Source organism: Mobula birostris, chromosome 14 (genome assembly GCF_030028105.1).
Source record: "Mobula birostris isolate sMobBir1 chromosome 14, sMobBir1.hap1, whole genome shotgun sequence".
NCBI lineage: Eukaryota > Metazoa > Chordata > Chondrichthyes > Myliobatiformes > Myliobatidae > Mobula > Mobula birostris.
The window spans coordinates 37,161,403-37,184,250 of record NC_092383.1 but is presented as its reverse complement, the minus strand read 5'-3'; the positions used below and the strand labels follow the sequence as shown (position 1 = coordinate 37,184,250).

General features: G+C 44.1%; 1 protein-coding gene across 1 annotated transcript in view; it reads right to left on the bottom strand.

The window, feature by feature from the left end:
• The window catches only part of adamts17 (ADAM metallopeptidase with thrombospondin type 1 motif, 17), a 583,128-nt gene that overhangs the window by 244,203 nt on the left and 316,077 nt on the right, over window positions 1–22,848 (bottom strand). Inside the window, exon 8 of the mRNA XM_072278384.1 lies at window positions 20,583–20,688. Coding sequence (XP_072134485.1) covers window positions 20,583–20,688 — 106 coding nt within the window. The remainder of the gene's footprint in view (window positions 1–20,582; window positions 20,689–22,848) is intronic.

Below are 22,848 nucleotides of genomic sequence, written 5' to 3'. Positions count from 1 at the left end.
AGAAAGGGAATTATGGATTATGGAGAAGAGACAGGTAGGTGGAGTTTAAACCCCACTGAATGGCAGAGCAAGCTCGATGGAGGCCAGGCGGCCTAATCCTGTTCCTAATTCCTATGTTCCTTAACCTTGCCTGCTAACGTGGACAGAGCCCAACCCAAGGCACAATGATAACAGCTCACCAGGTGGCTTTTGCACGGGGTGGGAGTGCTGTAGTCATGCCCTGCCACTGACAACTCACAGTGGTGCTACAAGCCAGGATAGGAGCCGGGTAAACTGACCTACCCTTTACCGCTGAGCTGTAATCCTCTCCAGAATCAGCTGCTGAGTGATAATCCTACCACTACGGGCACCACTGTAGCATAGCGGTTAGCATGCCGCTATTACAGTTCGGGGTTTCAGAGTTCAGAGTTCAATTCCACTGCTGTCTGTAAGAAGTTTGTATGTCCTTTCTGTGGGTGTGCGGCTTTCCTCCGGGTGCTCTGGTTTCCTCCCATGCTCCAAAGACGTATCGGTTAGTAGGTTAGTTGGTCCTTGTAAATTGCCCTGTGATTAGACTAGGGTTAACTAGGTGGGCTACTAGGCAGTGCAGCTTGTTGGGCCACTGTATCTCTAAATAAATAATTAAACTAGTTAATTCCATGACTATCAATCAACAGGTATCTGTGCATGTGAAGATCAGGCCACCTGTGGTGGTATTAGGTTAAGTGTCCACAAAGCCCTAAACTCAAAAGGAGATGCTAAACTCTATCCGATATAGGTACCTATGGTTACCTTCACAACAGGGAGGTCATAGTGTGTCAACCTACTCTTCAAGGACTAGCTTGCTTCCTTGTGTGGTCACTGCAGTGAGGTCTAGCTGCCAATACCTACTATGGAGGCTTCTTCACACAGAGAGTGGTGGGAGTGTGGAATGAGCTGCCAGATGAAGTGGTAAATGCGGGCTCACTTTTAACATTTAAGAAGAACTTGGACAGGTAGGTGGATGAGAGGTGTATGGAGGGATATGGTCCAGGTGCAGGTCAGTGGGACTAGGCAGAAAAATGGTTCAACACAGCCAAGAAGGGCCAAAAGGCCTGTTTCTGTGCTGTAATGTTCTATGGTTCTATTTAAAAGAGGGGTCCCCACTCCCTACTAAGGTTTCCAGCTAACAAAGTAGCTTAAATACAATTTATTTCATTTTTAATGATATACATTTAAATTTAAACAAATAATTCTTAACACACATTTGATACACACAGAGGATTTCTGATTTATAAAAGATTTCTAATTTCCAAAATATTTTTAACCACAAATCATTTCCAAACTCAGGTACAATGCTACACACTAAAAGAACATACAAACAAGTTACACACATAAAAGTTGCTGGTGAACGCAGCAGGCCAGGCAGCATCTCTAGGAAGAGGTACAGTCGACATTTTGGGCCGAGACCCTTCATCACGACTAACTGAAAGAAGAGCTAGTAAGAGATTTGAAAGTGGGAGGGGGAGGGGGAAGATCCAAAATGATAGAAGAAGACAGAAGGGGGAGGGATGGAGCCAAGAGCTGGACAGTTGATTGGTAAAAGGGATACGACAGGATCATGGGACAGGAGGCCTAGGCATCTGCAGATTTCCTCGTGTTTGCGTATACAAACAAGTTGTTCCATTGCAGAAACCAAAGGTTGAGGAATGAATTCTATTTTTTCTCTGTGTTTTTTTTTCTAATATTCTCTTGTGATTCCTAACAATCCCCAATACTTTCTAACATTTATGCTGTTTTACTACTAACTAACATAAATTCCATGGAATGTGTTACAAGTACCTTTGCTGGGACAAAGTAATTCACTCAGATGGTCTAAAAGCTTCTGGGGACAGAGATCCCAGAAACCCAAAATTAATGCTGTGAGGGCTGACTCTCTGAGTACACAAGTATTCCAACTATTGATTGATCATACCATGCTAAATGACAAAATAAGCCTGGTCTTGAACCTTCCCTGATGTCTATCACAACTATGCTAATAACTTCACTGTAGTTGCCTGGTTTAATGCATGGCAGTTAACATAACTCCAATGTCTTACATTTAGCTGATGCAGAGGAGAACACCTCATGGTCACTTCACATGGTAGACCATATCCCTTGAGCAGCCAGTCCCCTGCTGTGGGCTAGCAACCTGTGCTCTGTAGACAGTGTTCTTTGTCTGCAAAGCTGTCCTTCTAACTTCAGACTGATTATTGCTTGAAATTTACATTAAGAACTGAAGACTGGTTCTTGTTTACAAAAAGAAGCTGAGCAAGGAATATTTGTTAGAAGTTTAACTCTGTCACAAACAACGCCAATCCTTTGGAAAGGTCATGTACTATGCTAGAAAGCTGAGGTTGGCAATAAGCCTCTCAGCCCTGGAAATTGAGTATTGATCCTACATCCGCCGCAGAGCAATCAAAAATGTCCACCCTTGGGGACAACAGATAGGGTGATTGCACACAGTCTTTTCCTGGGAAAGGGGATCTAGAACTAGAGGGCACAGGTGCAAGGTGAAAATTAAAATGGACCGGAGGGGCATCTTTTTCATGCAGAGAGTAGTGTGTAGATAGAATGAGCTGCCAGAGAAAGTAGCTTAAGACAATTACAAGAACAACATTTAAAAGACATTTTGATCAGTATATGGATAGGAAAGGCTGCAAGAGATATAGACCAAACATGGGACTAGCTCAAGTGGACACCTTGGTCAGCACAGACAATTTGGGCCAAATGGGCTGTTTCCATGATGTATGTTTCTATAACTATTACTGGCTCTCTGCAAAGTGCCCTCCAGTGCCTTTCCTCCCACAGACACAGGCTATTACATATACTGAGGCTTGTCCCTATGTGCCAGGCTAAAGACCTACAAGAGACTGCAGACACTGGAATCTCAAGCAACATACAAAACACTGGAGAAATTCAGTGAGTCAGGCAGCATCCATGGAGAGAAATGGACAGTCAATGTTCTGGGTCAAAACCCTTCAATGTGGACCAGATGGAGGGTCTGGACCTGAAATGTTGACTCCCCATTTTTCTCCATAGGCACTACCTGACCCGAGTTCAAGTGTTTTTTTTTTGGGTTGCTAAAGAACTTCAGGGTTTGAGAAACACTCAGTGAAAATCCACATGCTTGGAAAATAACCTCAGCCAGCAGAGACTCTACCTGAAAACTATCAAGATTGTCATTTCAGCTGTCCTCTCTAAACACTGAAGGCTGGAGAAAAACTTGGTTCAGCTCTACAGTGGCAACTGCTCGATAATCTAATACAATATCAGCCCAGAACTGTCTTACCCATGCCGTGATTCACTGAATAATGGTGAATTCTGAACACAGCTGACTCTAGTCTACTCAACAGCTCAAGACTGCTGCTCAACACAACAGAGTGCACCACACAAAATGGGGACATCTAACTCCAGTTAGTCATTCTGAGCACTGAATTTACATTGCCTTTCCTGTCTGAGCCCACACTGAACCTCCATGAAGAACTCCACTAGCTGACAAATGACAAAGCACATCCACCAACTATGGACTTTAAAACCCTTCCACACACCCACCCAAAATCCCAGGCCCCCAGTGGAGCTCACCTCAAACCCAACACAGTGACAGCACCCCCTTCTTGATGATGCATCTAACATCACCAGCTGTGACGGGGAAACTGAATGGAATGATGGAGTCCAAGGACAACGTTTGACCACTGGAGGCAGGCTGGGAAGGTGCTCCACAGTGACACGTGGCTTGACTTGTAACTGTGGCCACAGAACTCGAGTCCTGACACATCCACTTTCCTGAGCATCATAATCATTCACCTCAAGCCAGAATAGAATTGAGCTGTGGAGAACTGAGAGACTGCAGATGCTGGAATCTGGAGCAACACACTTCACTGGAGGAACTCAGCTGGTCAGGCAGCATCTGTTGGGGTAAATTCACAGTCAACGTTTTGGGTAGAGACCCTTCATCCGGACTCTTCAGTCTATATGAAGGGTCTTGACCTGAAATGTCAACTGTCCATTCCCTTCCATAGATGTGCCTGACACACCGAGTTCTTCTCGCTCCTTTGATAGTGACTGTTATCGCAGTGGGAGCTCCATGACTTTACAATGGCTCTATATGCTTGACCGTAAATCATGATCTGCAGCAATACTTCTGACAACATTGACTACCAGGAATAGCTTGGTTGGCAACCGGGAATAGTCCAGTGACAGTGTGGAGAGGCAGCAGACAGCCAGGAAAGACTGGCACTGGGGGTGTTGGGATTGGCAGTCCGGGCACCACCTCAGAAGAGCACCCACCCTTTGAAGCTTCTAGTTTACACGGAGGAACATACCCTCGGGGTCCTCCGAGAGGGAGGGAGAATGATGGACCCAATCGGACAGATACAGTTAATTACAGGGAACAACTACGACCAAGAGCTAGGATAAGAGGATCTGAGTGTCCAATGTGTTGGTGTGGGAGAGTGTTAAAGGTTTATAAGTCCACCAAGCAAAGTTGAAGTACAATTCCATCCCAGTGGATGAAGATGAAATTACTTCACCAAGCACAGATGATATGGTCTTTTCAACCACTGATTCACAAGCCACAGCAATTCGCTCTGGAGAGAGTCATCATACTCCAGGTCAGAGGAAAGATAACCTAAGTCAGGTTTCAGACCACAGTACCCAGGTAGATCCTTCGCATGATGGTGGTGGTGAGGACGTAGAGAAGAAGAAGAAGGTCAAGTAGCCAGCAATGGCAGATGAGAAGGCTTGGTGTGTGTTTGATGAGGATATCAGTATGACGTTGGACAACACTCTCAGGGGAACATCAAAGAGAAAGTTGGAAGTGATGGGCGATATGATTTACGATGTTGGAAAGTACCGGTTTGGTTGAGTTGAAGAAAGCAAAGCCCACACAGACACCAAGCAGGCACCAGAAGGAAATTAGTAGGTTGATGAGAGAGCTTAGTTCGTTGAGACAGAGGTGGAAGGTAGCAAGTGAGGGCGACAAGTCAGGGCTTGCTGATCTCCAAGAGCATTTTTGATTAAAGTTAGCATCACTCCATCGTGCAGAGCCACAACGTAAAGCGAGAAAGAAGGGAGAGAAGGCAAGAAAGTCGTTCTTTGAGAACCCTCACGAGTTCACAAAGAAAGTGTTTGAACAAAGTAAGAGCGGACAGCTTAACATCTCTCAACAAGAACTTGAGGATCACCCGGCAAGCACTTACTCTAATGAACAGCAGGAGGCTCCTTTGCTTGACATTTCAGGGCTTGTGAAGCCTACTGAGCCAGGAGTGAAGTTCCATCTGTCAGAACCCAAAGTGGCAGAAGTCAAACAGTTCACTAGAAAGGCAAGGTCAGGTTCAGTGCCAGGACCTAATGGAGTGCCATATAAGGTGTTCAAGAAGTGTGAAGAGCTGAGGAAATACTTGTGGAGATTGTTAAAGATTATGGAGACAGGGGGTTGCTCCTTTGTCATGGAGTGAGGCTGAAGGAGTATACATCCCGAAGAAGAGAATTCTTCTACATTGAATCAGTTCCGACCAATTTCACTCTTGAATGTAGAGGGGAAGATTATGTTTGGCATTCTAGCAGAAAGAATATCTTCATTTGTGATAGAGAATGGATTGGTAAATACATCTGTGCAGAAGGTAGGAATACCAGGCTTCCTGGGATGCCTTGAACATACTAGTATGATATGGCATACTGTCCAGGAGTCAAAAAGGTTGAGAAGAAATCTGGCTTTAGTTTGGCTTCATCTTGCAAATGCGCGTGGTTCTGTTCCCCATGTCCTGATTGAGTTTGTGATGGAATTCCTATGGATTCCTGCTAAGGTGAGGAACTTTGTTATGCAGTACTACAATGATTTCCAGATGAGATTTTCCACTCAGCAGTTTACAACTTTGTGGCAGAGCTTGGATGTTGGAATCCCAATGGGATGTGCCATTTCATCCATCCTTTTTGTGTTAGCCATGGATGCCATTGTGAGGGCTGCAGAATCAGTGGGACCAGGTGCCGCACTTGATGGCGGAGGGGAGTTACCACCAATATGAGTGTTCATGGACAATCTCACCCCTTTGGGTCCTAGCACGGAGGCTGTGGAAAGTGTACTATCTAGACTCGAGAAGCTAATGGATTGGGGAAGAGTGAAATTCAAGACCAAGTCAAGGAGCCTTGTTCTTACGAGAGGAAAGCTGGTTAACTTTCATTTCATCCTTGGTGGAGAGGAGATTCCATCCATTCAGGACCAACCAGTTAAGAGCCTCGGGCGATGGTACACAGAGGAGCTGAGAGACACCAAGAGGGTTCAAGAGACAGGAGAACAGATCAGAAGAGGTCTGATGTCTGTTGACAAGTGTGGCTTGCCTGGCAAGTTGAAGTTGTGGTGCTTGCAGTACAGACTGATACCACGGATAATGTGGCTACTAACTGTCTATGAAGTGGCAATGTCCCATGTTGAGGCAATGGAACAGAAGATCAACAAGCATGTGAAGAAGTGGCTTGGAGTACCGAGCAGCCTCACCAATGTTGCAATCCACAGTAGCCAGACAAAGCTTATCATCCCAGTGCAATCCCTTGTTGAAGAGGTCAAGGTAGCCAAGGTAAGATCGTTCTTGATGCTTTGAGACTCAAAAGACCCTGTCATCAAGAACACCCAACCAGATGTGAGATCAGGCAGGAAGTGGTCAGCTCATGTAGCAGTTGATGAGGCAGATTCTAGGTTGAAGCACAAGGAGACGGTTGGGGCTATCCAGCTTGGCCGCCAGGGACTTGGGTGGACAACCCACAAGTAGCGGTCATCTTCTACAGGTAAGGAATGCCATGAGCTTGTAACACAAGAAATACGAGCGGTATAAGAGGAGAAGAGGTTAGCCAAAACAGCTGTCCTGGCCAAACAAGGGGCTTGGACCTGGTAGGAAAGTGTTGAACATCGACATCTATCTTGGAATGTTCTGTGGCAGATGGAACCGCTCCGCATTTCTTTTTTATGCAGAGCAGCGTACGATTTGCTCCCGATACCTGTCAACCTCAGCACCTGGTATGAAGACAAGACAGACAGGTGTGCTGCTTGTGGCGAGAAGGGAACACTTCAACATATTTTGAGTGCATGCAGAGTCAATCTTTCCAGCGGCATGTATACTTGGAGACATAACAAAGTTCTCAAAGTTGTAACAGAAGCAGTTGAGCAGAGAGTACTGCAGCACAACTTATCTCATGCCCTATGCAGCACAGAACATCACATATCATTTGTGAAAGAAGGCTCCAAGTCAAGGGTGTACAGCGCAAGCCCACGATCAAGCATACTATCTTCAGCCAATGATTGGTGTGTCAAGGCCGACCTGGATGGGAAAGGCAGTTTCCCGGAGCAAATAGCTTTCACCACATTGCGTCCAGATATAATCGTATGGTCTGACACCAGTAGAGAAGTGGTTATTGGTGAACTCACGTCCCCTGGGAAGACAACATTGATGAAACCATGAGCGCAAGTTAACCAAGTATGCAGAATTAAGATCAGAGCGCAGAGACAGAGAGTGGAAGGTCTCATGCTATCCATTCGAAGTAGGTTGCCGTGGCTTTATTGCATTCACTTTCCAGAAGTGGCTGCGTGACCTTGGCTTCACTAGAAGAGAGATCAAGTCAACCAGCAGGGCTGTAGCTGAGGCAGCAGAGAAAGGATCAGCATGGGTGTGGACCAAGTACGTCCAAAGGGGCAGATAGTCCCCTGTGTATCCATCTTTTGCAAACCCTTCAGTAGCTGCATAGACACCTGAAGAGTAGACTATCTGTTGGATGGAAGTGACCAACAACTCTGATAGAGGCAGATGCCAAGTTTTTAAGCTCACCAGTGGGAGGTGGTGCTTTAGCACTGCTGGCCCACCACCTCGAGGGAGTCTTGATCATAGGCGGGCCTATAAAACTCCTGAAGACAGGTGGCAGATCAACTAATGATAGCACAGGACAGTTAACATCTTAGTCCAAGTGTACTTTCAATTCAATTCTGACTGGCTTCCAGCCATCGCCATCGTGCTTCCGTAATCTCCGGCCCTATATTCCCCAAGCCAGCAACAGTGCTTTCATCCACATTGGCATGGACTAAATCCCATTTTACCACACATGCAAAAAGCAAATCTCTCTAAGCTGCCTGAAAAAGAAACTTTAGTATGGCCTGCTCAATTCACAAACTGCTTTTCTGCCTCAGACTCTGTCAAATAGTTCCACAACTTCAAATCATGACCTGCTGACATTTCTATTGAAGCCACCAGATGTGAAAAACTCTAGTACAGTCACAAGAGGTCAAATGGCCTCTCTCAGAGACTCAAGAAATTCTGCATATGCTGTAAAATCTAGAGCAACACACACACACAAAATACTGGAGGAACTTATCAGGTCAGACAGTACCTGTGGAGAAGAATAAACAGTCAAGGTTTTGGGCCACTTCATCAGTCTAAACATAGACTATGTATTCCCCTCCAGAGACGCTGAGTTACTCTGGCATTGTGTTTGTGGCCTCCTTCAATGATAGGAACACCTTCATCCTTAAATAAATTCATCTAGACAATGAAACAAAATGAAATGGGCTCATCCTTGACAAATGGCGACACTTACAGAGGAGCTGGTTTCCAAATGCTATTTTGTAAGGTGACAAGAAAATCTAAGTTCCCACAATGTTTAATTCCAGGGCTTTTCAGAAACTAAGAGACTTCTTAAAAGCCTTATAGAGGCCATCTTTCCAATGTACACGAGAGGTCTTGGTCATCGTACAGCTATATTTTGAGGCTAATATTCAGCCAAAACAACTGGAAGCAAACTCAAGAGTTGGGGCAGTCAACCTCTAAACAAACAAGCTTTACTTGAACCGAAACCTCGGAACAAACACATACTGTGCATTCTGCTGGAGCACCACCTGGTGGCCACAGACACTGTCCCACTTACAAATCCAAAACCATTCAAACTGTCTTGCAAACTAAGGCCCAACTGCCCCTGCAAATTCTGACCTTTGGGAATGAACATCCTTGCTGAATAAGTCACAACCTGCAGTGCAAAAAGACCAGTTTCCTCACCTACCGCTAACTACATCCCTTCACCCTCCTGCTCTCGGTGACTCCCCTCACCCTCTCACCTTTCCATGCCCTTGGAACACTGCCACCCTTACCAAGCAGAAGTACCCATACCTCAACAGGAAAATGGCAACACACAGCTCACCTGAGCATCAGTTCCAACCACAGTGGTTCCCTGTTCTCAACCCAGGAAATTAGAGAGGTCTGTGGAAGGGCCAGTGGGGCCAGATGAGGGATCAGCAAGAGGTGTGGAGAAGTCAGCAGAGGCTAGCAATGATCATTTAGTGTGGGAGGGATTCAGTGAATGGTGAGGGTTCAGTCAGAATGGCAGAGGGTCAACTGAGAAGGTAGTCATGGATGGAACAGGGTGAGTGGAGGAAGTCAAGAAGTGTGAAGAGAAGGGGACGGGCAGTAGAATGGGAAAGGGAACGATGGGAAGGTGGGAAAATGAGAATTAGGAAGTGAGGCAATAAGAATGGTAAAACTTGGGAATGAATGGACAGCCAGGGCATAGAAGACCTTACTGACGTGGATCAGTCAATTCCTTAAGAGATCACAACCAAGGGGTAAAATATTCTAAAATTAGACAATCGTCTTATAAAAAAAACTCCTCATCTTGCTCCAAAATGGCCTTCCCTTTAACCAAAGACAATGTCTGTAACTATGAGAGCTCTTTTCAGAATTGGTGGTGTACACGTGGTAGGACTTTCAATACTTTGCTGTGTCAGACATTGTTGTTGGTGGAGAGTTACTGCCTTTAGTAAAGGATGTTGCATTGGCAGTTTGACCTCTGCCTTTGTGAACAATGAAAGCGAGCAGCCTGCAGGCAGTGCAAGTTTAAGCAGCAGGTGTCTGAGGAAGGAGTGAGAGAGAAATGGTGTGAAGTAAACAGAGGACAGTGTTCAGTGTGAAGAGCAGGGAAAATGGCTGGCAGTGGACATGGCAGACAGACGATGAGCTCAAGGGGCATAACGAAAACCCACTATCGTTTCTGGATCTAGAACAATTGAAAATGTTTCTGCAGGAAAACACTATTTTGTGTGGTTTCTGAAGAGGTTATGAAATGAAAAAGAACGTGTATGTAGAAGCTGGAGACAGGGATATTGATGAGTTTTCTGGCACCATGAAGGGCAGACTGAAAACCTTGATGCAACATTTTAATACAACACTGTCCAAGATTTTTGAGAGCTACAAGTGTGAGCCATGCAGCCAGGGACCTTGGGAACAGTCAGGGTGAGGATATGAACTAAAGGGTACCATTCCTGCACTTTATTAGATCCACCATTGCCAGATCACTTGATGTTCCATTTGGTGAGTGAAAGAACATGAGTGAAAACTGTGTAACGTGTTGGAATTAATGTTCAAGGGACTGACTGCTTATGCACACAGTAATCAAAGACACAGACTGCAGGCTCTGTGTTATTGACAGGATCACACCACTGGGCACACAGCATATCCAGAAATAGTTCACATTTGGAGTCCATTGACCCTGCCCTAGGAGATCAATGGTCAGGTGGAACTGAGAGCTATAACCCTCCAGAATTTATTTGGCATGACTTCAGGATTGAAGGATGTCCATTTAGAACAGAGATACGGAGAAATTACTTTAGTCAGAGGGTGGTAAATCTGTGGAATTTGTTGCCACGAGCAGCTGTGGAAGCCAAGTCATTGGGTGCATTTAAGTCAGGGATACATAGGTTCTTGATTAGCCAGGGCATCAAAGGATATGGGGAGAAGGCGGGGGAGTGGGGATGACTGGAAGAATTGGATCAGCCCATGATTGAATGGTAGAGTAGACTCAATGAGCCGAATAGCCTACTGTTGCTCCTATATCTTATGGTCTTACTAATGTTATCAGTGCTTGGATACAGGATACAGCCTCAGAATAGAAGGGTGTCCTTATAGAACAGAAGAGGAGGAATTCCTTAGCCAGAGAGTGGTGAATCTGTGGAATTCTTTGCCACAGGTAGATGTGGAGGCCAAATCTTTATGTATATTTAAGGCAGAGTTGGATAGTTTCTTGATTGGTCAGGGCATGAAGAGTTATGGGGAGAAGGCAGGAGACTGGGGCTGAGAGGAACATTGGATCAGCCATGATGATATAGTAGAGCAGACTCGATGGGCCAAATGAGCTAATTCTGCTCCTATATCTTATGGCCTTATGGAATGAATAACTCAGAGTAATTAAGGTTCTAGAGAAGTTTTTTGGCAACACAATACTGAGCGAATTTATAATGGATTAATTTTTAAGTATATTTGTAAAAGAATTAATGATATTATTTTATACATGTAGTTATTTGATTGCCTGCTGTGATTATGTAAGTAGCTAAGACTCCAATAATTTGCTATAGACTGTTTAGAAATTCTGATGGTTTGGGATCCAGTTTGAGTGTTTTTTGCACACACCCGTCCACTGACAACATGTTGTCTCCAGGACTCCTTTCCTATTCCTCTGGCCCTTGTTCCCAGACTCTCTTTAAACTCACCTGCTTCTACTTCCCACAATCCATTTTCATACCAGGGTCTTGTACCTTTAAACTTACTGGGTTCACTGAAGAAATTATTATTCTACTGTTAAACTTTTTAGGGAAAAAGTAAATTAAGTGTATGTTGGAGTTACATCGAGTAATTGAACAAGCTACCAAGTTGGTAGCACCAAAGCCACAAACTTGCCAGGTTAATGGTATTTTGCTGTGAAAGCTCGTTGTTGTTGAGGGGAAGAAGCGCACTATATAGCAGTGAAAATGTACGTTTAAAATCTAACCAGGGCAATTAAAAGGGTTACTTTCTGGAATGACCTTTAGTATATCATTGTAGCAGATACTAGGGGATGGTTATAACCTACGATAAAATATGTTCTGTTATTAGCTCCCCCTTTATTTTTTGTCCCAGGAAGCAACAGAGTCAAAGACCCACAGGTACTACATCTCCCAGCTGGTGAGTCACCAGAGGAAAGTGCTTCCTAATATCCTCCCCACTAGTTCTCAACAATCTTGTAGGTTTCAGTGACAGCGCCACCTTTTCTTCTAGTGATCAGTTCATCTGAGACTGGACCACATAGGCTCTGGAGGCTTTTCCTGGCTGTTAACTGCTACCAAGTAACCACTGCTCAGAATGGAGTGGGTGTTTGACGTAGTCGGTAAGACATATACTTCAGTAATGAGAGAGAGTGCGCGCAGGTCAAGCACCTAACTTAGCAGGAGGAAATTGCACAGTTAATTCATTCATTCTTGAGGCTCTGCATTCAGACGATTTGTCACCACTCTGAGCTCACACTTGAAACTGCTGTAGTTCGCCTCCTGCTGCAAAGAGAAATCAGCACCTGTCAGGTTTGCTATTGACAGCAAGCTGAAGCTAATCCAACTCCCTGCTTTTACATGCGACATTGATTCCAGTACATGTTAAACATGCTGCAGTCCAAAACTATATGCTAAACATGGCATAGTGCTTCCAATGCAACATGTTAAACATACCTCAGTTTACTCTGCTCGTGCTCAACGTACTGAAGTGATTCCCGTACTACATGTTAAATTACAGTCGTTCCAGAATAACATGTACATGCCACAGTGTTACTAATGTGACATCTCAAAGATACTCACAAGAAGTTCTCCAGATGCTGGAAATCCAGAGCAAAACACACATGATGTTGGAGGAACTCAGCAGGTCAGGCAGCATCTATGGAGGGAAATAAACAGTCAACATTTTGGGCTAAGACTCTTCATCAAGACGGACTGCGGAACTTGCTGCTTCCAGCTCCAGTTCCCGACTCTCCTTTCCAGTCCTGATGAAGGGTCCCAGCCTGAACTCTCAGCTGTTTATTCCTCTCTGTACACTTGGGTTGATGTGCTGAGATCCTGCAGCATCTTGTGTGTTTGCTCTGGATTTCCACCATCTGCAGAATCTCTTGTGTTTATCATTTGCTGCCTGACCTGATGAGTTCCTCCAGGTTTTTGCGTGTTGCTCTTTCATATACTTCAGGGATTCCAATGCAACATGCATAACATACTAGACTCACTCCTACACCCTAAACATACAAGGATGCCTTCACTACATACTGAACATCCTAGAGTCACTCCAAATATACATTCTGAGCTATAGGAATAACTTGAAGGCAACAAGCATTCACAAAATCCGGCAGTAAGAGAAATGAAAATTAATTCCAACACAGTCTAATAGGGATCAAAAACATAAATAGCATAAAATAAATATACAACTAACAGTCAAATTAAAATTATAGTTAAACTTCTAACTATTTGATTTTGAATTTCAAAACAAACCCTGGAATGAAAAGAGGCAGAGGAGACCGAAGATGTTGGAATCTGGACCAACAAACAAGCTGCTGGACAGATCAGGCAGCATCTGCGGAGGGGAACCAGTTGTCGACATTTTGTATCAAGATGCTGCATCAGGACCTGAAGCATCAAATATTCCTCTCTCTCCACAAAATCTGGTACCACTATTGATACTTGGGGTCTGCACATTAATTGATCTTACAATTTCCTTTCAACCAAGACCAGATTATTGACACTATGAGACATCTAGTAGCTCCGTTCTCCACCTCTGATCAATATCATCAGTGGGGTGCCGTCCAATATCCATTGTTTCCTATTTAACCACTTGCCATGGTAAAAGTAATTTCACTGAAATAAATCTTCGGAAAATCCCCAGCCACTCTAAGCTAAAATGTAATGTGGAGAGCACCGAGCAAAGATTGCAAATAGCAAATAATAGCTGCATTTTTACGGGAGAGATCTCTCTTTTTTAATACCTTTTTATCCTACAGTCAATTCGAAGAGTAGCCCACTTACCAATTTAAAAACTTTCACTGCTCATGGGGAACAGAAAGAGAAAATAAACTGCTCTTTTTGCCCTTTCCTAGCAGCAGGCAGGGATCAGTGGTTGGACTTGAGTGCAAAACCTGATGTTGATCTTATAGAACAGTACAGCTAAGTTGCTGTGTGCTTGGAGGAGATGTCTTTCCGATCGGAATTTATCCACCCCGGCACAAACATACAAGCTCCCTTCTCACTATTTCAATACACAACAGTTATTCCCAGTTATCTGCATATGATTGATTCCCTCAGTCACATTGATAAATAAATGCCCCTTGCTGAGTGAAGGAGTTTGCTATTCCCAACTGGACCAAACTTCAAAATATTAGGGGGATGGGTACAACAGCTTGGAAAGGTAAAGATAAAGTAAAAAGGAAGAAGAGTATACTGGATGTTTGGAAATCTCCAGAATAAAAAAATACAAAATATTTAGAAAGGGGTAAGAATTTAACTTCCAGTAACCTGGAGGCAAAATTGAAAAGGGAGATGAATACAGGACTGAAGGTGCTACTGTATATTTGAAAGCATGCAGTCTACAAGCCTCTGAAAAGTAGCCTGGATATGGGGTCCAATTACGACAGGAGATAGAAAAGGCATGTAAAAAGGTCAATGTTACGATGGTCATGGGGAATTTCAATGTACAGGTAGACTGGGAAAATCAGACGTGCTAGATCCCAAGAGAAGGAAATTATAGAATGCTTACGAGATGGCTTTTAAGAGCAACTTGTGGTTGAGCCTACCTAGGGAAAAGGCTATGCTGGAGGGGATGTTGTGTAATGAACCAGATTTGGCTAGGAAGCTTAAGGTAAAGGAACATATAGGAGCTAGTGATCATAGTATGATAGAATTCCACTGCAATTTGAGAGCAATAAGATAAAATCAGATGTATCAGCATTACAGTGGAGTGATGGGAATTACAGAGGAATGAGAGAGGAGCTGGCCAAAGTTGTTTTGGAAGAGAACACTAGCCAGAGTAATGGCAGAGCAGCAGAGGCTGGAATTTCCGTAAGTAACATGGAGGACAGAATCACAAAGAAAATCTGCAGATGCCGGAAATCAAAGCAACACGCACAAAATTCTAGAGGAACTTAGAAGACCAGACAGCATCTATGGAAAAGAGTAAACAGTCAATATTTTGGACTGAGACCCTTCATCAGGACTGGGAAAAAAAAGATGAGACGTCAGAGTAAGAAGGTGGGGGGAGGGGAAGAAGTAGTACAAGGTGGTAGGTGATAGATGAAATTGGGAAAGGGGAGGGGTGAAGTAAAGAGCTGGAAAGTTGATAGGTGAAAGACATACAGGGCTAGAGAAGGAGGAATATGATAGGAGAGGGTAGAAGACCATGAAGGGGGAGGAGCACCAAAAGGGGGTGATGGGCAGGTAAGGAGATAAGATGAGAGAAGGAAACAGGAATGAGGAATGGTGAAGGGCGGGGTGGGTTGGGGGGCATTACTGGAAGTTCGAGAAATCGTTGTTCATGCCATCAGGTTGGAGGCTACCCAGATGGAATACAAGGTGTTGCTATTCGAACGAGTGTGTGGCCTCATTGCAACAGTAGGGGAGGCCATGGATTGACATGTCAGATAGCTGAAAAAATTAAGGTGAAGAGGGAGTAATAGGAGACAAAGAAATGACGAATGAGCTCTAAGTATTTTGCATCAGTCTTCCCTGTGGAAGACACTTTTATCGCACCAGAAATTCAAGAGTGTCAGGAGGAAGTAATGAGCGCAGTTACGAAGAAGCAGCTTCGGAAGCTGAAAGGTCTGAAGGTAGATACGTCACCTGGACCAGATAGAATACACACCAGGGTTCTAAGAAAGGTAGCTGAAGAGATTGTGGAGGCATTAGTAATGATATTTCAAGAATCACTAGATTCTGCAATGTTTTTGGAGGATTGGAAAATTGCAAATGTCACTTCACTCTTTATGAAGGTAAGGAGGCAAGACAGGACATTATAGAAATATAGAAAACCTACAGCACAATACAGGTTCTCTGGCCCGCAATGCTGTGCCAAACATGTACTTACTTTAGAAATTATCTAGGGTTACCCATAACCCTCTATTTTTCTAAGCTCCATGTACCTATCCAGGAGTCTCTTAAAAGACCCTATAATATCTGCCTCCACCACCATTGCCGGCAGCCCATTCCACACACTCACCGCTCTCTGTATAAAAAAACTTACCCCTGACACCTCCTCTGTGCCTACTTCCAAGCACCTTAAAACTGTGCCCTCTATTATAGGCCAGTTATTTATTTAGTGGGGAAGATCTTGGAGTCCGTTATTAAAGACGAGATTTCAAATTACTTGGAGGCACATAATAGAGTAGGCCAAAGTCAGCATGCTTTTCATAAAGGGAACTTGCCCAACAAAGCTGTTGGAATTATTTGAGTCTGTGGAAGTTGTTTACTTGGATTTTCAGAAGGGCTTTGATAAGGTGCCGCACATGAGCCGTGGACAAGAGCCCAGGGTATTACAGGAAAGATAATAGCATAGACAGAAGATTGGCTGACTGGCAGGAGTGGGAATAAAGGGAATCTTCTCTGGTTGGCTGCCGTTACTTTGTGATGTTCTGCAGCGGTTAATGTTGGAACCTATTCTTTTGACATTATATGTCAATGATTTGGATAACAGAATTGATGGCTTGGTGGCCAAGTTTGAGGATGATACAAAGGTAGGTAGAGGGACAGGTGGTGTTGAGGAAGCAGGGAGATGCAGAAGAACTTGGACAGATGAAAAGAATGGGCAAAATGGGCAGATGGAAGACAGTATAGGGAAGGTGTAGTCTATTTTCTAAACGGGAGAAAAATCAGAAATCAGAGGTGCAAAGGGACTTAGGAGTCCTAGTGCAGGACATATAAGCAAGGATATAATGCTGGGGCTTTATAAGGCATTAGTCAGATCATGCTTGATTAATGTGAGCAGTTTTGGACCCCTTATTTAGGAATGATGTACCGGCAATGGCGAGGGTCCTGAAGAGGTCCACAACAATGATCCTGGGAAAGAGAAGGTTAATGTACGAGAAGCATTTGATGGCTCTGGGCCTGTACATACTGGAGTTCATAAGAATGAGCGTGAATCTCATTGAAACCTATCAAATATTGAAAGACCTAGATGGGAAAAAAGGATCCTTTTCTAGTAGGCTGCCAGTGACTAGTGGTGTTCCGCAGGGGTCGGTGTTGGGACTGCCTTTTATGCTGTATATCAATGACTTAGATGATGGAATAGATGGCTTTGTTGCCAAGTTTGCAGATAACACCAAGAATGGTGGAGAGGCAGGCAGTGTTGAGGAAATAGGTAGGTTGCAGAAGGACTTAGACAGATTAGGAGAATGGGCAAAAGAGTCGCAAATGAAATACAATGTTGAAAAATGCCCGGTCATGCACTTTGGGAGTAGAAATAAATGTGCGAACTATTTTCTAAATGGGGAGAAAATCCAAAAATCTGAGATGCAAAGGGACTTGGGAGTCCTATGGAGAACACCCTAAAGGTTAACTTGCAGGTTGAGTCAGTGGTGAGGAGGGCAAATGCAATGTTAGCATTCATTTCAAGAGGTCTAGAATACAAGAGCAGGAATGTGATGTTGAGGCTTTGTAAGGCAATGGTGAGGCCTTATCTTGAGTATTGTAAACAGTTTTGGGCTCCTCATCTCAGAAAAGACATGCTGGCATTGGAGAGGTTTCAGAGGAGGTGTACAAGGATGATTCTGGGAATGAAAAGGTTTTCATATGAGGAATGTTTGATAGCTCTGGGTCTCTACTTGCTGGAACTTAGAAGAATGGGGGGGGATCTCATTGAAACCTTTCAAATGTTGAAAGGCCTAGACAGAGTAGATGTGGAAAGGATGTTTCCCATGGTGGGGGAGTCTAGGATAAGGGGGCGCAGCCTCAGGATAGAGGGGTGTCCATTTAAAACAGAGATGCGGAGAAATTTCTATAGTCAGAGGGTGGTGAATTTTGGGAAGTTAGTTCCGCAGGCAGCTGTGGAGGCCAGGTCATTGAGTGTATTTAATGTAGAGCTTGATAGGTTTTTGACTGGACACCGCATCACAGGTTACGGGGAGAAAACCAGGGAATCGAACTGAGGAGGGGAAAAAAGGATCAGCCATGATTGAATGGCGGAGCAGACTTGATGGGCCAAATGGCCCAATTCTGCTCCTATGTCTTATGGTCTAGATAGAGTGGACACGGGGAGTATGCTTCCTATAGTCAGGAAAATCTAGGGGGAATACAATGACATCCCTTAATAACAGAGATGAGGAGGAATTTCTTTAGCCAGAGCATAGTGAATCTGTGGAATTCATTGCCACAGAGGCCAAGTCATTGGTTATATTTAAAGTGACGGTTGATAGGTTCTTGATTAGTAAGAGTGTCAAAGGTTACAGGGAGAAAGCAGGAAAACGGGGTTGAGACCAATAATAAATTAATGGCAGAGCAGATTCGATGGGCTGAATGGCCTAACTCTGCTCCTATGTGTTATGGTCACAAAGGAATCTGAATTTCAAGAGTGCTAGAGAAATGTAAGATTATTTTCTTTTCTGGCATCCAACTGACCAGTAATCTAGAGAATGGCACATTTTAAATCCTGCTCTTAAATCCCTAACATTTTTTTTCCCCTTATGGAACATCAGCCTTTTCATTTCTAAGTTTATTTGCTCTCACACGAAGCAGGATGATTCACTGATCTTCCTCCTTCTCCATGTTTTTTCCACATCTTTCAAAAATATCTCCAACTCCAGCAGCTAGCAATCAAAAAACATCTGGAATCCTGCATAAATTCTTTTGGCTGTTTCTGCTCCACCAGATCCTCTCCCTTTGTTGCACTTCTGAACAGCCACCAACTCTTCGCCTGCTGCTGGCAGCTCTCTCTTCTTCAATCAGCTGAAAAATCTCAATCTGAACACCCCTCATTTCCCTTGATGTGGTGGATTATATCCAGCTCTGTGATCTGGAGCACAAATTAGGGACACCTTTAATAGTGGGACACATCACGAAAGCTTCACTTATCATAGAGCAATACATTCAGACACAAGCACAAGCTCTTCTGAAAGTGCTCCTATACTTCAGCCAAATTCACTGGCTCTGGAGTTCATAGAACAGAAACTGGTCTTTAATATCTTGTGCTATGTCTGAAATGTGGGACCATTGAAATAATATAGCTAGGACAAGAGTGACCCTGTGGGAAACACTTCCATTCTTCGACATTTCCAACTGCATGGCTCACATACTCATTCAATTCACCATAGAATCTGCTCAAACCAGCTCTCAGTGTTACCACGTGCACTTGTCTGCCCAAAGATTATGGGTAAAAAGAGGAAGAGTGACAGGAATATGAAACCAGTCAGGAAGCATCTGGACAATATTCTCCTGCCTTTGCCAATTTGGCAGGCCCTTCATGTAGTTCCCAAATTTTCCGAGTTTATTGCCTTTAGAGTTCACTGGAGCTAGATCTTTAACTTCTGGCCAATCCCATCAGTGACCAACTGTGAGCCCTCCTCCCACTGGGTCACTCCAAGACAGATGATCCAACTATTTTGCCATTCTAAGGATGCTAACTGTGAGGCATGATAGGAACCAATATCTAGTTAAGATCACACATCTGAATTAGTGTTTCTTTAGCTATTACCTTCAATTACATGATACTCAACAGATTATTAAGAAGAAATTAGTCTGGAGTGAGGACCTCTTGAGATAAGCGGGTAGGTACTTGAGGATGATCACAGCTTCCTCTTCTGAAAAACCCTGCTGCTTCAGCTTGCAGAAGGGAAGTTTGAGATTTATCTGAAGGGTGTACAGGTCATGCCTCAAGGGTGAAAGATGCTACAAATTCCATTATCAGTCCAGGTCAAACATCACAGGTCATCCTGCCATACTTGGATGCAATGCCTTCTGTTTCAGGTTGCTGCCTGCAGAGGCCCCTGGGATATTGCTCGGGTAGGGTTACAATGAGGCCCACCCAGTTCATGGCTGCATCTCCCTGCTGAAAGGCAGTTATGAGTCCATAGCAGGATATCCTCTCTGCAGCCTCCAACCAACATCAGCAATTCCTCCCCTCTTCTAGGAACGTGTGCAAAACTTACTCCAGTTTCTAATGATCGGAGAGTGATAATTATTCCAAGAGTGCATTATGAGCATTAAGATGTCCAAAGGCCTCAGTGATTTTCATTCTTTCATGACTGAGATAATCCACGGTTTGTACAACACATCCTCTGTCACATGACCTGCCAATAAAGTGTTCTGCATTACATGAGCCTGATTAACACAAATTCTAAGTGGCCGATGTAACACATGCCTTAGTGTTCCTGTCACACCAGGAACTGTATACTATAGTCTTAGACATAAAGGCCATTTTACTACCAAGCCTCAGACACACTGTGGCCTATTCAGCATAGTTTCAGGCATACTGTGACCACACCCCCCACCCTTTTGTAGTACTGTGCATCTGTAGCCCATACAATAAGCTGTCAGCTAAGCCACACCTATGATACCAAGGACTGCACAATACTCTTCAATCACATTGTGACCAGAGCCCCTGTCATGTCAGGCCTTCTTACCGAAGGATTATTGTTAAAGTTGCAACCAATGATTATTCATTAAAGTTAAAATATTTTCATTTTTGTTACCTAAGTACATGCAACGAATGACTGGAAACTCAGATCATTATGCCTCAACAAAAGGAGCATTCTTATATCACATTACTAAGGCTGAGTTGTGTTTGACCTACTTGTGGCCCAGCTCATGGGCAATGGTAAAGGCCAGGCTAAGGCCGTTATCTTCAGCAAGCACACACTTGCGCTTCAGGTGGCAAGCTCCTCCCAGGTACGCAATTCCTGTGGGAGCATTCCAAAAGAGACAGCAATTAAATCACTGGAAATAAACAACCAAATGTGAAAAAGACAGTGTGAACTCAGGATATATAAAACAGTAAGCCAGCTCACTCTCACCAGGCTTACATCATTTCCTAAATATCTTATGTGAGCAGCTCTTGGCTCAGCATTCAACCGGCAGCTCGCATAAAAGTCATACTATTTTGCTATGTCGGGTACTGGGACACTGGCTGCTGCATTTAGACACGAGTAATTCTACAGTACAGGTAACAAGCCGTCAATGATGCATACTCGGTTAGTGATACAGGGTGGGGGGGGGGATGGAAGGAATTGTATGAACAGCCCATGTTCATGACTCTCGGGGTCAGTAAAGGTACTAAGTTCATTGACCACATTAGTCATTTGGATGTAAACCTAACTCCTGGTTGAATTATGTTTGGTTTCAGGGTAAAAGCTGTCAATATTAATATTGCATATTCTTCATGCAGTATCAAAAGCTGAAACAGGATTGAGAACAATTAAATGGGGATTTATAGCACTCTTGGAATGCCAGTTGGACCGAAACACCTTCCCTTTAATCTCCTCTTCATTCGCACCCCATAGCTTATGCCAACACCACTTTGTGCGGAAATACTATATGTGAGAAGGCACCTCACTGAAAACACTAACGTCACTCAAATTTACAGCCAGGAGTCAGCTGAGTTTCCTGTTTAAAGCAGCTAGGAACTTAGTCCCGATTCTCTGCAATATAAGCAAAGTTGAAAGAGTGAAGTCAATTTAGAGAAGTACTTCACAGCATCGGAGAGGTGGGGGAAGGAGGGGGAGTGGAGAGAAGATTCAGTACTGACAATGGGATGGTCCTAACCTTACTTCAACTAACCTGTGTCTGAATGGTGAAGCAAGAGTGCTGGTCTCTCACAGGGACTGGCAATGACTGGTGTGTGTATGTGGAATGAGCTACCAAAACTGCTAGAACTGGGTACCATTATGTTTAAAGTACTGTGTAAAAGTCTTAGGCACATATCTATATATGGTTAAGTTGCCTTAGACTTTGCACAGTACTGCAGTAATTTTATGCTGCCAAAAGAAATCATGATAGATGTGAGTGATGATAAACCTGACTCTGATATGGGTCTCTATTGTGGACTGAGAGTGGGAAGGGAGCAGGGAGAGGGGAATCATGATTGGGAAAAGGGGAAGGAGAGAGAGACACCAGAGAGGAAATCTGTAATGATTAATAAATCAATTGTTTCAAATCAAATTACCTTTCCTGGTGTCTCAGGGCTGGGTACGTCTGCAACTACACTACCCCCTGTCCCTGGCACTGCTTCTCTGCCACCTGTCCCAAACCCATCTTACAGTGCTCCACCCTGACCATCCTTTGCTCCCACCAGATTTACAAACTCTCCCTCCACTCCATGATGACAAATACAGTTCTGTGCAAAAATCTTAGTTACCCTAGCTATATACATATATGTGTCTAAGATTTTTGGACAGGTGCATGGATAGGAAATGGGACCATCTCAGGTGGGCAACTTGGATGCCACTGGCCGAATGGGCCAAGGGACCTGTTTCTGTGCTGTGTAACTCTGACTCTACAAGGTCCACATCAATACCACCTCATGAACGTCCTTCAGAGGTGAGACTTGATAATAACAAATGCTTCTGGAGAGTGAATAGGAGCAAGCCTTTGCCTTTGGTGGATAGCTGTAGCACTAGAGGTCACAGACATAAAGGAGAAGGGAATCAAGACTGACATGCTGTTTGTGTTTGGAATCTGGAATGCACCACCTGTGGATGTGTTGGAAGCAGGTTCCATTATGGTCTTCAGAAAGGAGTTGGATAAATATAAAGTGAGGGACAATGGGCATGGCTCCAGAAAGGCAGATGGTGGGTGGAAGCAGTGAGTTACTCCTATCCAACAGACGTGCAGGAGGAACTCAGTGTGTTGAGCAGAGATTGTGGGAGAAAAGGAACTTGGCATTTTGTGGTGAAACCCTGCTTCAGTAGGTGATCATATCTGATGCTGCTCCAGTAGATTGCTTGTTGCTCCAGATTACAGCTTTTGCAGTCTCTTGGGTCTCTGAGTTAATCTGGTGGAGAGCTAGTACATACATAGTGGATCTAATGGCTTCCATCTGGCTGGGGCCCTGCTTGGGGAGT